The 15,880-nt window shown below is 49.7% G+C and overlaps 2 protein-coding genes and 2 non-coding genes across 5 annotated transcripts in view; 1 reads left to right on the forward strand and 3 right to left on the reverse strand.

Moving 5' to 3' along the window:
* Nucleotides 1-1,918, forward strand: part of GTF2F2 (general transcription factor IIF subunit 2) — an 89,261-nt gene extending 87,343 nt beyond the window's left edge. For both annotated transcript variants that reach the window (XM_030477618.1, XM_030477617.1), the window contains one exon: nucleotides 1,027-1,918. In XM_030477618.1, coding sequence (XP_030333478.1) covers nucleotides 1,027-1,146 — 120 coding nt within the window. In that variant the 3' untranslated portion in view covers nucleotides 1,147-1,918. The remainder of the gene's footprint in view (nucleotides 1-1,026) is intronic.
* A 7,697-nt stretch (nucleotides 1,919-9,615) lies between these two features.
* On the reverse strand, nucleotides 9,616-15,491 carry TPT1 (tumor protein, translationally-controlled 1). Its single transcript, XM_030477619.1, has 6 exons — nucleotides 15,311-15,491; nucleotides 14,917-14,990; nucleotides 14,325-14,515; nucleotides 13,486-13,591; nucleotides 12,091-12,207; nucleotides 9,616-10,682 (listed from the first exon to the last, which is right to left on the reverse strand). The coding sequence occupies exons 1-6, from the start codon at nucleotides 15,336-15,338 to the stop codon at nucleotides 10,680-10,682; spliced, it is 519 nt and encodes a 172-aa protein (XP_030333479.1). The 5' UTR covers nucleotides 15,339-15,491; the 3' UTR covers nucleotides 9,616-10,679.
* On the reverse strand, nucleotides 9,617-9,752 carry LOC115604624. Its single transcript, XR_003990348.1, has one exon. It is a non-coding gene; the product is annotated as a small nucleolar RNA SNORA31 (small nucleolar RNA).
* On the reverse strand, nucleotides 10,744-10,873 carry LOC115604623. The gene has a single exon (XR_003990347.1). It is a non-coding gene; the product is annotated as a small nucleolar RNA SNORA31 (small nucleolar RNA).
* Nucleotides 15,492-15,880: the final 389 nt, after the last annotated feature.

Raw genomic sequence — 15,880 nt, forward strand, 5'->3', positions numbered from 1 at the left:
TAAACAAACAAGCAGGCAAACGGCTCTTTAAAAAATGAACCAAATTACGGGTGTTTATTGTAAAGGGTAAAGGAGGGTGGTATTAGTGAGCTGTCTTCTGTTGAAGGTTATACTGCTGGTATCATTGCTTTACTTGGGGGGGGTTAATTACTCTCCCTAGCCTTAATATTTGAATATATTAGAAAATTCTCTGGCACCTACTCAGCTCTCCTCTAAATTTTATCTAGCCGTAGTAAAATGCTTAAAGCTTTGCACAACTGCATGAAAACCAACAGCTTGGGGCTTTGATGGGGTCTGAATAAGGCAGGGTGTTTCAAGATAATTCCAACCCAAGCAAGACAGAAAGCCAAGAGCTTGGAGGAATTCCAGCAGAAGGAAGATGTGTGAGCTAACTTAGAGCAGCATTCCAGTACCTAAACAGGGCTATAAGAAATCTGGAGAGGGACTTTGTGCAAGGGCATGTAGTGACAGTATGAGGGGGAATGGCTTTAAACTGAAAGAGGGGAGATTTAGATTAGACATTAGGAAGAAATTCTTCACTATGAGGGTGGTGAGGCCCTGGCACAGGGTGCCCAGAGAAGCTGTGGCTGCCCCATCCCCAGCAGTGTTCAAGGCCAGGTTGGACACAGGGGCTTGGAGCAACCTGGTCTAGTGGAAGGTGTCCCTGCCCATGGCAGGGAGGTTGGAACTAGGTGATTCTTAAGGTCCCTTCCAACCCAAACCATTCTGTGATTCTATAACCTCAGCATTGCCTTCCCAGAGGCGCTGGGCGCTTCATTTCAGCAGCCTGTGGAGCATCCACCTAGCTAGTACCTGCCTCTCTGCACCCCAGCACGTCTGTTGCTGCCGGGGGGTTGAAGTCTCAGAGGCATTATCGCACAAGTTCGTGCCCATCAGCCAACCTCGCTGTCCAGTGACATTTGGTAATTATGAAAAAAGTCGATGTGATGGAGCAGATAGTGAGATGTCATGTAAGAGCTGTGGTGATTGCCTGCCTGTTTAATTTGGATTTTTGTTTCCTTTCAGATATACTTGAAAGAAATTTTAAGAGAAATAGGCATCTACAACGTGAAGGGGACCCACAAAAACACATGGGAGCTGAAGCCAGAATACAGACACTACCAAGGAGAAGACAAGAGTGATTAACAATAGCATTTACAAAGCAAGAGGGAATTAGAGTGATTGCACTGAGGGAACTGTGGTGGGTTTACAGACAGAACTGAACATAGCACAGTTCTGCAGGTTAAATCAAAGCAGATGATACTTTGTTATTTTCCATAGCTTCATGGGGTTTTTTTCCCAAGGGGTATTTCTTGTATGTTTCTACAAGTGTTTTGTCTTTTGACAGGAAAAAAAATATTTATAGAATAAACTTGTTTTAGATTTATCTTTATTAGAAATCCTTTGAGTTCTGATCTTACTTTTTTTTTGGTAGCTTTGTGGATTTTCCAAGCCTCAGTGATTTTGAAGGAAACTGTGTCCTAGAGGAACCTGTGAGTTTGTGTATTTGCATTCCAGCAGAACCAGGTTAATACCCTCCCTTCTGCTGGGATCTGTCAGGGCTTCGTCTGCAAGGCTGCAAAAGTACACAGCTCTTTGTGCACTGTTTGGGTGGGTCAGGCATGATGCTCCTTTTGGGATCAGGCTTTAGGAAAAACAGCCACAGCTGCGGTGCTCATCACAGTCCTTAGACTCCACGGGAACAACTGGACACAGCTAAAAGCCCTAAGGAGAAGGCTGTTTCATAGCCAGGTCAGTGACAATCTGCTCCAGGCGATTACTGAGAAAAAAAGTGAAATGTCTGTCTAATAAGCAAGTCCATCAAGGAATAGGTTTATCTTTTGTTTGAGTTTTATGATGTTACACATGTTTTATGTTGAAGCATATCAATAAAAGCATTATTTTAATTTGTACCACACATTGTTCTACATTATTGACTGAACACAAGTTGTGGTAGTGTAGGTATGAAGGTTTTTATTGCTGGCTTTGCCACTGGGTTACGGTGTCTTATGGGCAAGATAGCTTGAGGTATTTGTGTCTCTGTTCCCCCATTTTTGAAATGCACATTGCAAGGGTTGTCTTTTCAGCATCCTTTTTGAGAGGGAGCAGGGAGGCAGATGGGGTGGGACTATTTAATTAGATTCTCAAAGCTTTTAAGTTTAAAAAAGAAAAAAGACAAAGAAAACTGAGTGGAAAACCCCTCATTAGTACACCTGTAAATGAAGCAGAAGGTGAGGTTTTACAGCACAATTTTCACATTCCCTCTGGCCCTTCAGGTGTGTGCATCCCTTCAGCACACACAAATAAAACAAACAACAGGTCTGCGTGAAAAGCAAACAGTCCATTATTATTCCACTTGGAAGCAACGAAATGTTTGGAGCGGGGTCAGATGCCTTCAGAGGTTCGTAAAACAACTCTGACCCCCTACACACAAGTCACACATTTTATTATTGCTCAATTCACTTTTTTCTAGAATTATTTGTGTGCATCTCTCCACAGGAATGCTTCCTGCTGGTGCTCAGCTTCCTGTGGCATGAAGCAGCCAGTTCCCGGGAGGTGGACTGCTGAGAGTTTTGGAAGAGCAGACCACGCTCCATGGATGTGTGCGTGCTTTCATAACTAACTGTCATTGACTCAGATCTCCTCAGGCTCTCCAAGCAGGACCCAGCTTGATAATGGCTGCAGGAGATACCTGAGGATGCCGAGAGGAACCCAGGAAGTCAGCTGTCATGTCTTGCCTATGGTACGTGATGTACCCCCCAGCAATAGCCAAAGCCTGCACACATTGCTGTCCTCCCTGTGCTGGTCAAGTCCTCTGGAGACTTGCATTCACAACCATGTAGGATGAGAACTCTTGCTTTTCATGTGCCGGGCTCCTTTGTTGGATTCATGTCCTCCTAGAGCAGCTAAGGTACCTAGAAAGTCTAGGTCACCTTCTCCCTTGTGTTGCTCCTCATGTGGTCTAAAACTGTGCAGGGCGATGCCACGCAATCCTGACATAGTAGTGCTGTAATTCAGTGCTGCGGGCAAAAATGACCGTGCTGTTTCAGAGGGAAAAGGCTGCCTTTGGTGAGATCCCAGCAGGATTAGCTTAGCAGGAAAGCATTCTTGGTTTTATTTGAGTTTACTGCTTCACAATTTGTGTTCAGTTGAGAGGGACCTAATCAGTCAGCGTGAAATGCCAGAATATCTAAGTAAAGCAGGTATTTTATTGATCTGCAGAGTGCCTTTGGACAGGGTAAATAGGCTCTACTTAGCAGTAATGGAAAGTGTTTATGGGTTTTACAAAAGACTGATTTTTATGGGCATCATTACAAATGTGGAGTGTGCTAGAAAGTAAACGAGCACTGGAGTTTTCAACCAACAAGCAACAGAAGGGTTGAGGAAAGCCAAGGTGCCCTGGTTTGTTTGCAGCCTTCTCTGGAGTAGCTCCAGTTTTCAAGATAGAATGGGGGACAGTGAGGAAACTAGATCTCATAAATGGAACTAGGAAACGCTATGCCACGATAAACTAAGATATCCAGTGGAACAGTCCAGCAACCAGGCAGCTCATGAAGCACTCTCTTACCTGCTTCCTGCAGTTTGAAGGCTTTCTGGCTTCTTAGGGTGCAACTGGAATTTTAGCCCCCAAAGCAGCCACAAAATCCATGTGGCATGAGAGAAGGGTACATTGAGCCCCCAGAGCTGCTGCTGACCTAGGGATTGAAGGTGCTCTCCTGTGCCAACACCAGGAGCTGCACCGTGCATTCAAGCACACTGCTGGTTCCCGCCTGGAGAGTAGTAAAGGTAGAGGTGGAGTTCTTAGGTGCTGTTAGCAGGTCATCATCCAGCCTGCAGCCAAGCCACCCTAGAGACTGAAGCAGCAGGGTAGACGCACTGCTATGGGCCCCATATTCTCTCTTCTGCAGTAACTCAAGGCACTGTGGGACTGGTCGAACTTCACGCGAGGCTACAATGATGATTTAGCATTTGGGGCAACCTCATTTGGATCCAGCACATAACAACCAGCAAAACCTCTCCAGTTCTGCTCCGCTTGTTGTGCAAGGGGACCTTAGCAAGTGCTGTTAGCAGGATTGCCATCTGCCAAAGGGAGGAGGAGGAGGCTCGTAGGCATTCAAGTCTGATTCCCCGGCCCCCACATTTGGATTAATTTAAACCCTGAACTCACAGCAGTGATGAACACTGATTCCCTGCTGATCTTCCCATGTGCTGTTGTCTCACTCTGCTTGTACTGATGTTCTTGTATATTAGTGGTCAAAACACTGGTCCACAAGCGAGTCCCATAGGCACGAGCAGAAGTATCAATGTGCTGCCTGCCATTAAATGAGATTAAAAGCATGTCTACTCTCTCACATGTCTACTCTAGCAATATTATTTCTTACCAGTACTCGGCACTGGTGAGGCCACACTTCGAGTACTGTGTTCAGTTCTGGGCTCCTCACTACAAGAAAGCCTCTGAAGTACTGGAGCGGGTCCAGAGAAGGGCGACGGAGCTGGTGAAGGGTCTGGAGCACAAGTCTGATGGGGAACGGCTGAGGGAACTGGGGGGTTCAGTCTGGAGAAGAGAAGGCTCAGGGGGGACCTTATCACTCCCTACAGCTACCTGAAAGGAGGATGGAGCAAGGAGGTGGCGGTGGCTCTCTTTTCCCAAGTAACAAGCAACAGGACAAGAGGAAACTGCCTCAAGCTGCACTAGGGGAGGCTTAGACTGGATATTAGGAATAATTTCTTCACAGAGAGGCTGATCAGGCATTGGAACAGGCTGCCCAGGGCAGTGGTGGCGTCACTGTCCCTGGAAGTGTTCACAAACCGTGTAGATGGGGCCCTTAGTAACATGGTTTAGTGTGGACTTGGCAGTGCTGGGGTAACAGCTGGACTTGATGATCCTAAAGGTCTTTTCCAACCTAGCTGGTTCTGTGATTCTCCCAAATGAGCATTTGAGTCATTAGAAACTTCATACTCGGTAAGCCCAGGTGGTACTGGCATGGACATGACCTGGTGTTGAGGCAACCATGATGCAACTGCCCCAGTCGCTGCTGCCATGATCCCAATGGATGCTCCCTAAAAGCCATCCATGCTTTGATTCAGCTACGCATTGTCTTCACCAGCTGCTTGGAGTTGGCTCCAGCTGAAGGTACCTCCTGCGTGTGTCAGCTGAGCCCACCCACATCCTCATGTCCCTGTCGCCAGGATGGCATTTTCATTACTCACTGTGTTTACTGACTCCTGACAAATCATTCTTCTCACTAACACAGTATCGGAGCTGAGCTGTTGCTCTGGGCTCACCTGGACGATGCTCTGCTTCTTGAGCTCTTCCAAGAGCTGTGGCTGGGTACAACCCACCCCATTCCTCACATCACTGGTGGGACTGGAGGACTTTCTTGGCTCTCCTAACCCACACTGTGTGTGGCCACCATGCTGCAGGGTCAGCCTTCTCAGGGAGTGCTTAATTATTCCCACAAGGATGACAAACTGCAATAGGAAAGATCAAAAAAGGCCCTTTGCCAAAGAGCTTAGCACCTGGTGCTGCAGCAGGTGTCTTAAGGTTCACACCTCTTGTCTGGCTCAACAAGGTCAAACTCTTCCACCTTCAGCTCTCAAACTCAAAACCTTTTTGAGTTCATTGCATTTTGGAATAAAGAATTGAAGTGCAGCCATCTGAGAGGGGCTTTCTGCTCCTGATGGTGTTACACAGGGGGTTGGGCTTCTGCAGCCAGTGTGTTTGCAACTACAGGCAAATAAATAGGAGAAGCTGCAGTAGTTGGTTTTCAATCGTGAAAGAGAATGACTGTTCCTTTTCCCCTCTATCCCATTAGTTGGGTTTACCTCTGGAGCTCATTCTTGAGAGGAGGATTTCCACAGGGGCCTGAGCACCTCAGGAGGCAGGGGAGGCTTTCAGCAGCTCCAAGACAGACAACCAAGTACCAAGCAGCAGAGGAACAGGCAAGGGCAAAGGCTTGATTAAAAGCAATGAAGGAAATGATGGAGGGTCTTTCCTCAGCCTCCTGAGCTGAGCTGCACCCATCCAGCTGCTCCCACCAGTTCACTGGGGGAGTGAAATGAGACTGACCCAGCCTGGGCTTCACACATCTAAGTTTCTCTAGAGAGGCTCACATAAAAGCTGTGTGGATTCCTGAAAAGCCTCCTTTTGCCACCCAGCCAAGCCTGGCCTTGGGATGAGACTGTTTATAGTCCAGCAATGGGAAGGGCTGCAAGCAGCTGGGGCTGTGTCCTTGCAGGGTCCACCAGCACATGAGATCTTCCTCCTGCGTGTCCTTCCCAAAGACTGCAGTAACCAAGGTGGCCATGAACTCGAAACCCTTCTACTCATGGGCAGCTGCTATCATCTTGCCCATTCAGCTCAGGTGGGTTTATGGGGGTCCAAGCACCCTAAGCCCCATCACAACAGATGAACTGGACGTCATGTGCTGCCGGATGACTGCTGGGCCAGGGCAGCCCAAGCCGATGGGTGAAGGGCTACACTGACCCCCTTAAATGCCTTTTTGTGGGCAGCTTGACCATATGGCTGCAGGAGGCAAAAAATCCTCCCACCCTGACTCAGCTGGAGGGGCCGAGGGTGCCCAGCTCAGGTGCAGACACTGCTGAGAGGTAGAGACCAACCTCAGCCCCTGAACCAGCCTATTCCAGTAGCAAAAGCAGGGGTTGCCTGCTGAGCATCCACAGTGAGCAGGGGGGAACATCCAGCTTCACATAGCCTTTTCTCAACTACTCTGTTACAAAGAATTTGGGAAGTTAATCCTTAAATCCTTTCTGGACATGTGATTTTTTGGACATTCCCAATAAAAACCCAGCAGCAATATTGCTTTGGCAGGGCTGCCGGCATGCACACACCTTGCTGAGGATGGGGGGAAGGGGACTGCTCTCTGAAACGCCAGCTCTGCTTCCTCCTGCTGCTGGCGGCAGACGGGGAAGTGAATCCCAGCTGTTGGCTCCCTGGATAACAGGAGGCTACAGAGAAACTATTGCTCAGCATTTTTCTCACCCCATTCAGCCACTGCCTCGTTCGTTGGTGAGGTTGGTATAACAAATGAAAATAGGCTCCAAAGGCCTCCTGGGGTGCTTTTCCTTTCTGCCATAAGTAGAAGGTGATGAATGCAGCTCTAATGGCTCGAAACACGCAGCACCTATGCTCATCCTCAACAACATCCTGCTACTGCTGCATAAGACACTTCCAGGGTCACCAGCGTTCGCTGGCCCCCAGCCCTGGCCGCAGCCACCTGGCTGTGATCTTTGGTCAACAGCTCCCAGCTGCAGCTACAACCAAAAGGCAGCCAAGGTGAAGGGACCACAAACCAGCACAAGCTGTGCTCCTGGCAATGCATTTTGGGTGGTTTATGGCAAACTTCCAGGCTTGGCTGGGGTTTTTAACTCCTACCAAGACACTTATCTCCGAGCTAGATGAACACCGTGTTTAAATGCTGTTCTGCTGCAGGCTAGCAGCAACATGGAGACGTACTTGCTGGCTGGTGCAGAGTAAAACATCCCAGTTTACAGCAGCTGCACCCTGGGGAAGCGCAGCCAGAGGTGGAATGGAGGTGCCTCACCTGCTCCAAGCCAGCACCAGCAACTCTGTCCCCTATACCTATTCATGTAAAATCTTCCCTCTGCAGGTTCTCCCTCCTTGTGCTGAAGCTGAGGGCTGCACAAGGCTTCAGGACAGTCACCCACCTGGTTTTAAAGCTGTCACAGAATCACAGAATGGTTTGGGTTGGAAGGGACCTTAAAGCTCATCTAGTTCCAACCCCCTGCCATGGGCAGCGACACCTTCCACTAAGACCAGGTTGCTCCAAGCTCCGTCCAACCTGGCCTTGAACACTGCCAGGGATGAAGTCCTTCACTTCAGGCTGTGTTGAAGCAGCACCACGGTATCTCTTATGATGGGGCACTTTTATCAATTCAGTAACTCCAAAGCTGTAGCATTACAGTAGGATGAAGCTTCGCCTTCTCCAATCACTTTAGCTTTTCAGCCCCCAGAAAACAGCTGTGTGAAATGAGGAGGCACCAGAAGAAGGGGAATTAGGTTGCAAGGAAATGCACCGGCTTCATTTCCACCTCAGAGCTGCAGCACAGACTGTTGACAAGCGCATTTACCAGCCATGGGCCTCCCACTTCACAGCACATAGCAACTCCCACAAGGAGCCGGATGCCAATGTTCCCTCACTCCGCCTTCACTGTGGGCAGCTGCCACAGCAGCACAGTCCAGACCACTGCTTCTCACCCCATGGTCCTTCCCTGCCATCAAGGGTGATTTAACCTCTCCTCCCTGCTGCCTGGCAGGCTTGGCACCAGAGCAGTGAGACGTGACCATTTCCCTGGGAAACTGAAGGCAGCAGTGCATTTTTGGGAAGCACAGTGCAGCCAGCAGCAAAACCACTTCTGCAGCTCACTGGAGGGATGAGCAGAATCACCTCCTGCATCTCAAGAGCCTCTGAACTGACTTTCCTACAACAGGAGAGAAGGGAAACTTCCCATCTGAGGCTCTGCCCTGCAGAAAAGCACATGAGATGGATAGCAGCGTGTGACCCACTGGCTGGGTATGTTTGAACGCACCAGTTCAACATCCCAATTAGCCTGGGATGGTGAGGATGGCTCACAATTTGCCCTAGGCCATTCAACCCAACAGCAGGGCTGTGCTCAGCATGCTTTTAAACCAGCTGCTTTTCAAAGCAGCCCTCCTTATTCGTATGCAACTGCCACACAGCTATTTGCTCCAGGCTTGCTCCCTGGGGATCCCAGCATCACCAGTCAAGCAGGAGCAAGAGCCCTTTCCACTCCCACAGACCAGCTCCACTCAGTTTTGAACGTTTTAACTCAATGGAAGTGGGAGCCAAGAGTATTATGGGCTGCATGGCCATACAAGCACTGCCCTGCCCACACTAACCTTACTCCACTGAGAAGCAGAGGACTCAATCTAAGCAAGTGCTTACCCTTCCCCTCCTTTAAGGCTCACAACTTTTAATAAAGGGTAAGAAAACACCCTCACCTGGCCCCACTAAACAAACCCTCTGCAAGGAAAGCAGGAGCCGGCTCACAGTGATTTTATTTAGGCTGTGAACCTGCCTTTCAGGCCCACCGGGTGAAGGCAGAGGAGCACCATTTTACATTGCACAGATGACACCATCAGTGTACCTCAGCCAGACATGCAGCTGGTCCAAGCCCCCTTCTTGGGGAAGTGAAAGATATGTAAATGAAGTTCCCACACAACTAAAACAGGGAGTGTGTAAACCAGACAGGAACTGCTGAGATAACTAGGCCATGCTCCCCTGCCTCCTCCACAGGCAGGATCTCACTCCTCCCAGCCTGCTGCTGCATCTATCTCACCCCCTGCAGAAACCTACCTCCCGCCAAACCTAACCCAAGGCAGCAACAATGCTGAAACTCTGCAGTGGAGGCTGAGGCCTCACAGATGAGCAGGTGGCAACCAGGCCATGCCCTCCCCTTTCGGCACCTGAACCTCCTGTACCTCTGCCTCCACCACAGCAGAACAACATGGGTGATTCACAGCCCAAGGCAACATCCCTGGCCAGGGGCACACACAGTTGTGTTGTCAGGAGCAACATAACCCCCCTGGCCCCAGCTGGGGCTCTGCAAAGGTGTTTGTGTTCCTTTATTCAATCCAGACTGCCATGAGGTCAGACAGGTAGAAAGCGCAAGGAACCTGTTACTGTTGCATCTCAGCAAGAACCAGAGAAGCAATGGCCGTTTGCTCCAGGTCTGTCAAACAGATGCACTTCCTAACAGGGAACACAGCAGGAACACCAAGTTAGCAACGCTCAGCTAAGACTCAAGCCCACACACCTGCCATGTATAAGCCTAGGACAGGCCTAAGCCATTCTAACATTTCTCTTCCCAGTAAGTACAGAACACCCCAAAATCCTGCAACTTGGAGTTCTCTCGTTAATCTGCTCCTGAACAGCTGTTGGATACAAAGGAGCCAGTACCACAGCCAGACTGTTGGAAAATCCTCTCCCCACGGTGTTCCCAGTACCTGTGCTTAAAGGGAGCGCTGGCGTAAAACTCCTGCTCCATCCATCCTCCTATCTTGATCTTCAAGTCATACTACAACTGAGGACAGACTCAAGTATCCTTGTCTGACACAGCAGCTCAGCAGCACTTAGCACAAGTAGCACATACTCCGCTCTGGGGTTTTGTTATTAATTTGGCATCTCTTCCAGAGATAAGTCTCTGCAATCATGAAAGATGAAGGTGGTCCACTCCATCATGATGGCATTTCTTGAGCTTTGCCTTATTGACCTTGGCCTGCTCTTGCACTCCCATCTCACAGGCAGAAACTGCATGAAGTCTATAGCCAAGCTGTAATGTGCTAGGACCAGGCTGTACTACTGATAGTACCAAATCCTGGGACAAACACCTTGCTGCAACCTCTCCTGCAAGTCACCCTAAGAAACACATTAGACCAAAAGCCATCACCTAGAATGGATTTAAATGAGTTTTATTTTAGACAATCTACATGACAGATGTTTTTTTTTCTTTTTTAAAACAATGCCTCCACTCCAAATCAGGGTCAAAATAAGTGAATAAAGCTCAAGATGACATCAGTCCAGTTAGACATTGCCGATTCCTGGTGGTGTGCCGATGAAGAAGAAACAGCAGCCAGCTATGAAGACGGGTGATCCAAAACCATACTGTTTGATTTGTTACTGGAACAAGAGTAGCAAGTGTTAGTTCAAGGTCACGACAGTCACAGGAAGTTTCTCTTACTTGTGTATTCCCTAATTCAATCTGAGCTGCCACAGGCTGGCAGGCAGAAAGCGCAAGGAAGTTATTTTTGCATCTTAGTGCAAACCAGAGAGCAACAGGAAAAGTGCTCGTGGTCTATCAGAGGATGCTGATCATTCTTATGATCACACACAGCAACTGGCACCAGCAAGCCAGACAGGATACTCATTCATACCCTTTTTGCTTGATACACCAAGCTTCAGGTTTCCCCTCAATTAAGAGCATATCCTAAACAAGTAACAAAGCTTACAACATACATACTGCCTCTTACGAGAGCTGTAATGGGTTATTTTTCCCTCTAGAACACCCTGCTGCTATTCTTTTACTCCATCTTGAAGTAGATGGAGGTACCAGAATTACACATCCGAAAGGTCTGCCCAAGTAGGGGAGATGAACACAAGCTTCTGCTTTGAGGAGGCACCTTCCAGGTGAGCTGGGCCTGTTCCAGGGTGCTGGGCAGACATCCCCCCTCCTCAGGCAGGCTGCAGGAGGTGCCGTGTCTGTTCTGGCCAATAAGAGCATTCCTCTAGTTGGGCTCCTGCTCCGCACCGCAAGTTGGTTCATCTTTACATGACTTGCATACCAGAAAGCCTCTAAGAGGCTTTACAGATAAATTTAGCTGGCTATAAACAGACTCCATGAGGCCACAATGATTGGGCAAAGCAACTGGCGACCCCACACTGCCAGCCTACAGCGAATTCCACAGCTCTCCAAATAAGCCTAAAAATGCAAGTGTTGGGATCCAAAGACTGTTTTGTTGCAACCACATTCCAACATAAGAGTAGTTAAAGATAAAGCAGACAACAGGAGATGTCTGAGCTCAGACAGCTGGAGATTCCAGACAGTATAAGGTGAAGTACTTGATTGTTACTGCAGTCCCAAATTTAGGGCAATTTTTAAACAGACAGTTCTTGCGTAACAAAAAAGGGCATCAGAATACGCAAAAGAAGAGGGAACAAGACCAAGTAAGATACTTCACAATTAACCCCCTCAAGAGGGATCCAAAGTAGAAGTGCTCCATTTCAGAGAACATTGTCTTTAATCAAATGGTTACACACATCTCAGAAAGGGGATTCTTTCCGCATTTCTTAGCCATGAAGTCACCATGAATCACTGCAGTGAAACGACTTCCATTCAGTATAACTGAACAGCACACGAGGGAAGTCTCAGGCATGTGTGTAACACAAAGCACCAATTAGGCTGTACTGCCTTCAACCTTTAAAGTTTTTAGGCTGGCAGCTACTCTTCGACTTTAACAAGGACACAAGAGAACAAGTGGTGCACTGAAAGAAGTAATCATGTTGTTGGGCACATTCACCCAGTACTTACACATTTCTCGATTTCTAAGCCATCCTTAAAGAAAATCATATACGGGGTCACACCGTCCTCACGGAAATCCAGGAGAGCCACCATACCATCTGGATTCATGTTTTCTCCTACAAAGAACTTCAGAGAAATGCATTACTGAGACATTTAATGAGCTATTACCAGGAGAAAGTGCCATTTTACACATGAAAGCTATAACATTCTCTAAGCTCAACTTAAACCTCCCCCCTCAGGAGCAGCAGGGATTTTGCTTTCTGCAGCTTATCCATTTTAGTGCCACCTAAATACCCCAGCTTTCAGCACACCAGAGGGAAGGGATGCCATTCAGAAGTATCTTGACAGGCTTGAGAGGTGGGCCAGTGTGAACCTCATGAAGTTCAACAAGGCCAAGTGCAAGGTCCTGCACCTGGGTCAACCCCCAGTATTCAATACAGGCTGGGGGGATGAAGGGGTCAAGAGCAGCCCTGAGGACTTGAGGGTGGTGGTTGATAAGCTCAACATGACCCAGCAACATGCACTTGAGGCCCAGAAAGCCAATGGTATGCTGGGCTGCATCAAAAGGAGTGTGACCAGCAGGTCAACACAGATAATTCTCCCCCTTTACTCTCCTCTGGTGAGACCCCAGCTACAGCCCAGAATCGGGCCACAAAAATGCTCAGAGGGCTGGAGCACCTCTCCTATGAAGACAGGCTGAGAGAGCTGGGCTTGCTCAGCCTGCAGAAGGCTCCAGGGAGACCTTAGAGCAGCTTCCAGTACCTAAAGAGGGACTACAAGAAAGCTAGAAAGGGACTTTTTACACGGGCATGTAGTAGTAGGACAACAGAGAATGGCTTTAAACTGGAGAAGGGTGGAGTTAATTAGATATTAGGAAGAAATTTTTCACTATGATGGTGCTGAGGTGCTGGCACAGGTTGCCCAGAGAAGCTGTGGCTGCCTCATCCCTGGCAGTGTTCAAGGCCAGGTTGGACGGGGTCTAGTGGAAGGTGTCCCTGCCCATGGCAGGGGGGTTGGAACTGGATGATCTTTAAAGGTTCCTTCTAACCCAAACCATTCTACAATTCTATACTTTTATCACACTGCTATGAACAGCAGAGTTAAGACACAGCAGGTACAAAGTGATCCATCTTTCAAGTCTTAAACATCACGGTTCCTAAATGGTGCTAACTATAAGTGTAGTTACCTACAAGCACTGCAAGCTGGAATGAGATCCCCCAAACACCTAAATTTCTATGCTGTTTCTCTTCCCTGACTCTGAGTCCCTAATAACCTCAGAGAAGGGGAAGTTAAATGTCCTGACAACCGGAGCCCTCAAAACTCTCAACAAGCTAGTTCAGCCAATGAACCAATCACAGCTTCTATCACTGCCACACTACTGTAGAGAGACACAAGTTTCATTACCTGGTAGTTTTTGAAGTTCGCAAGGATGTGTTTGATTTGTTCTGCAGCTCCTGTCATGAAAGGCTTTACTCTCTCTGGCTTGTGTTCCTCAAGTCTGGCTTTGATTCTGGAAGTTAAAAAACCAACATCTGAAAACATGTTCTAGCTTAATAACTCCACTGAGCAGCATCACATCATAGCAGAAAGTTATTAGCAGTCAAACTGTTTGATTTTGCTGCTTTTCCCCCTCCCCCTCTTAAAGCCCCCAAGTTTTAACTTCATTTTGCTAGTCAATTAGCAGAACAGCGCCTGACACTTGTAGCAAGCTCATTTTACTTCTAAGCTAGCAGTAGACAAAAAATTAGCAAGCCATTTTCACAGCACAAAGAGTACTCTCTCTCAGTATCACAAAGCCTTTTCTCCTTTAGTAATAACCCACTGAACCATGAGCAAGAGAAGTTACACCTTGAATTAGCAAAAGTTCCATTCACACATTATTTATGGACACTTAAACTGCCAAGTTAGAAAAGCTTCAGGAAGCTTTTCTTCACCACCTCGCCCCCTTCCACATGAACATCTGGTACAGATGAATCCAGAGAAAACAGTAAGGTTACAAATAACATCCAAAGCACAGGACCAGGTCCTGTACAGCAGCCAAGATAAACTCAGATATTCCACTATCAATTCTTTAGAGCTCCAGTTTTACCAAGTATTGAGACATTATTCAAGTTCACAGTGAGTTTGGCACCTGTATCAGAACTAACACCTACTATAGGAATAAAGTTCAACATTGTTTTTAAATTCCCAACAGCCTAAAACTTTTGCAATCCCATTTAAAGAAAAAGCCTGCTGACACTTACGCTTTCATGTAATCCTTGATGTACTTCTTGTAGGATTCTTTTGTAAAGCTGGTTTCTTGCAGGTGGTGGTTTATTACTATATCAACACCAGTTATGACCGTGGCTTCTGTTCCATCTCCCTCAGGACCTTCAGCAGAGGCATTGCCACCAATTAGAGAGTCATCAATTTGACCCTCTGTCCTGGTGACCATCTAGATTTAGAGACATCAAAAAACTTAACGGCTCTGCAAAAATCTTAACACTACCGCTCTTACACATCTATGACCTGACAGCAGGGCATGACTTCAGAGCCACAGTTAAGTGCAACGAACCTGACTGCAGCCCAAGCACAGGCTTTTTAAGCCAGGCTCCTCTCTCAGCACCTGACCTTCACTACACCGCCGGCACCGAACTCTCACGCAGCAACCGTGGCAGCAGCCGTCTCTATCCCAGCCACAGGCACCAGGCTCTGCCGTGCCCACCCCACCGGCCAGGGCCCCTCGCAGAGATACCAACCCCTCTCCCCAGCCCCGGCCTGGCTCTGAGTCACCGCGGCGAGGCCTGCCTTCCCCCCCGCGCCACACTCCCTTTCCGAGGCAGACAGGCCACTCACCTTCCCCTCCACTTCCAGGCACAGGCCGTTCGCCACCTCCCGGATCTTGTAGATGTCCGAGAACATCTCGTCCTCTGCGGGGGAACGGACACACACAAACGGGCGCCGCCGCGTCAGCCTCCGCCCTTCGCCTCCCCGCAGCCGCCTTCCCGGGCCCCGCTCCGGCTACCCGTCACCCCCACCCGGGCCCAGCGCTCCAGCCCGGGCCGTACGTTCCGCCCCCCCCGCCGCGGCCGCCCGCACTGCACATGCGCGACACCGCCAGGCCCAGCAGCCGAGCCCAGGCCGCGGCCGGCCGCTTCCCCCCGCCCGCCCGAGCAACCTCCCGCCCGAGCAACCTCCCACCCGGCCGGACCTCCCGGCCCCCTCCCCGGCGCGGCGCCGCCGCCCTTACGGCTGATGCAGTCCCGGTAGATAATCATGGCGGCGGCGGGCGCGGCGGCGCGGTCTCTGCGCAGCGACCCGAGAGCGGGCGGGAGCGCGGCGGAAAGGGCCGAGTCAGCGCCTGCCGCAGCTCATATAGCGGGCACGGCACGGCGCGTCACCGCGCACGCGCGCTCCGCCCGCCCCGCCCCGCCCCGCGCGGCGCCCCCGCGCGGCCGTTTGTGGCGGGAGGCGGTTGGCGGCGGGGCCGTTGGGGCGGCTCACGGGGGGGGGGGGGGGGGGTGTGTGTGTATGGTGTGTGATGGGGGGTGCGGCAGCACACACCGCCCCCGCGGTACGGCCGTGCCGGCGGGAGGGCTGGCTGCCCGTGCTCCGGGCCAGGGGGGCTGCGGTGGAAGGCCAGCCCCTCGTTGCCCTCAGGTGAGGCCGGGCTGTCGCTGTCGTGGGCTGCGTGCCCTGACTGGCAGATCTGCCCGGCCGCTGGAGCCTGCTTCCTGTTCCTGAGTGCTTCACTGGGCATGAATCATAGACTCGTAGAACCAGCTAGGTTGGAAAAGACCTTTAAGATCACCAAGCCCAA

The sequence above is a fragment of the Strigops habroptila genome, chromosome 2 (genome assembly GCF_004027225.2).
Source record: "Strigops habroptila isolate Jane chromosome 2, bStrHab1.2.pri, whole genome shotgun sequence".
Taxonomy (NCBI): Eukaryota; Metazoa; Chordata; class Aves; order Psittaciformes; family Psittacidae; genus Strigops; species Strigops habroptila.

What these genes read in the sequence shown, in the direction of transcription:
- TPT1 (XM_030477619.1), bottom strand. Translation starts at nt 15,338, where the DNA reads ATGATTATCTACCGGGACTGCATCAGCC. An exon ending in GCCTGGAAGTGGAGGGGAAG is followed by an intron (nt 14,516 to 14,916) that starts GTGAGTGGCCTG and finishes CTCTAAATCTAG; the next exon opens with ATGGTCACCAGGACAGAGGG. An exon ending in CGAACTTCAAAAACTACCAG is followed by an intron (nt 12,208 to 13,485) that starts GTAATGAAACTT and finishes ATTTCTCTGAAG; the next exon opens with TTCTTTGTAGGAGAAAACAT.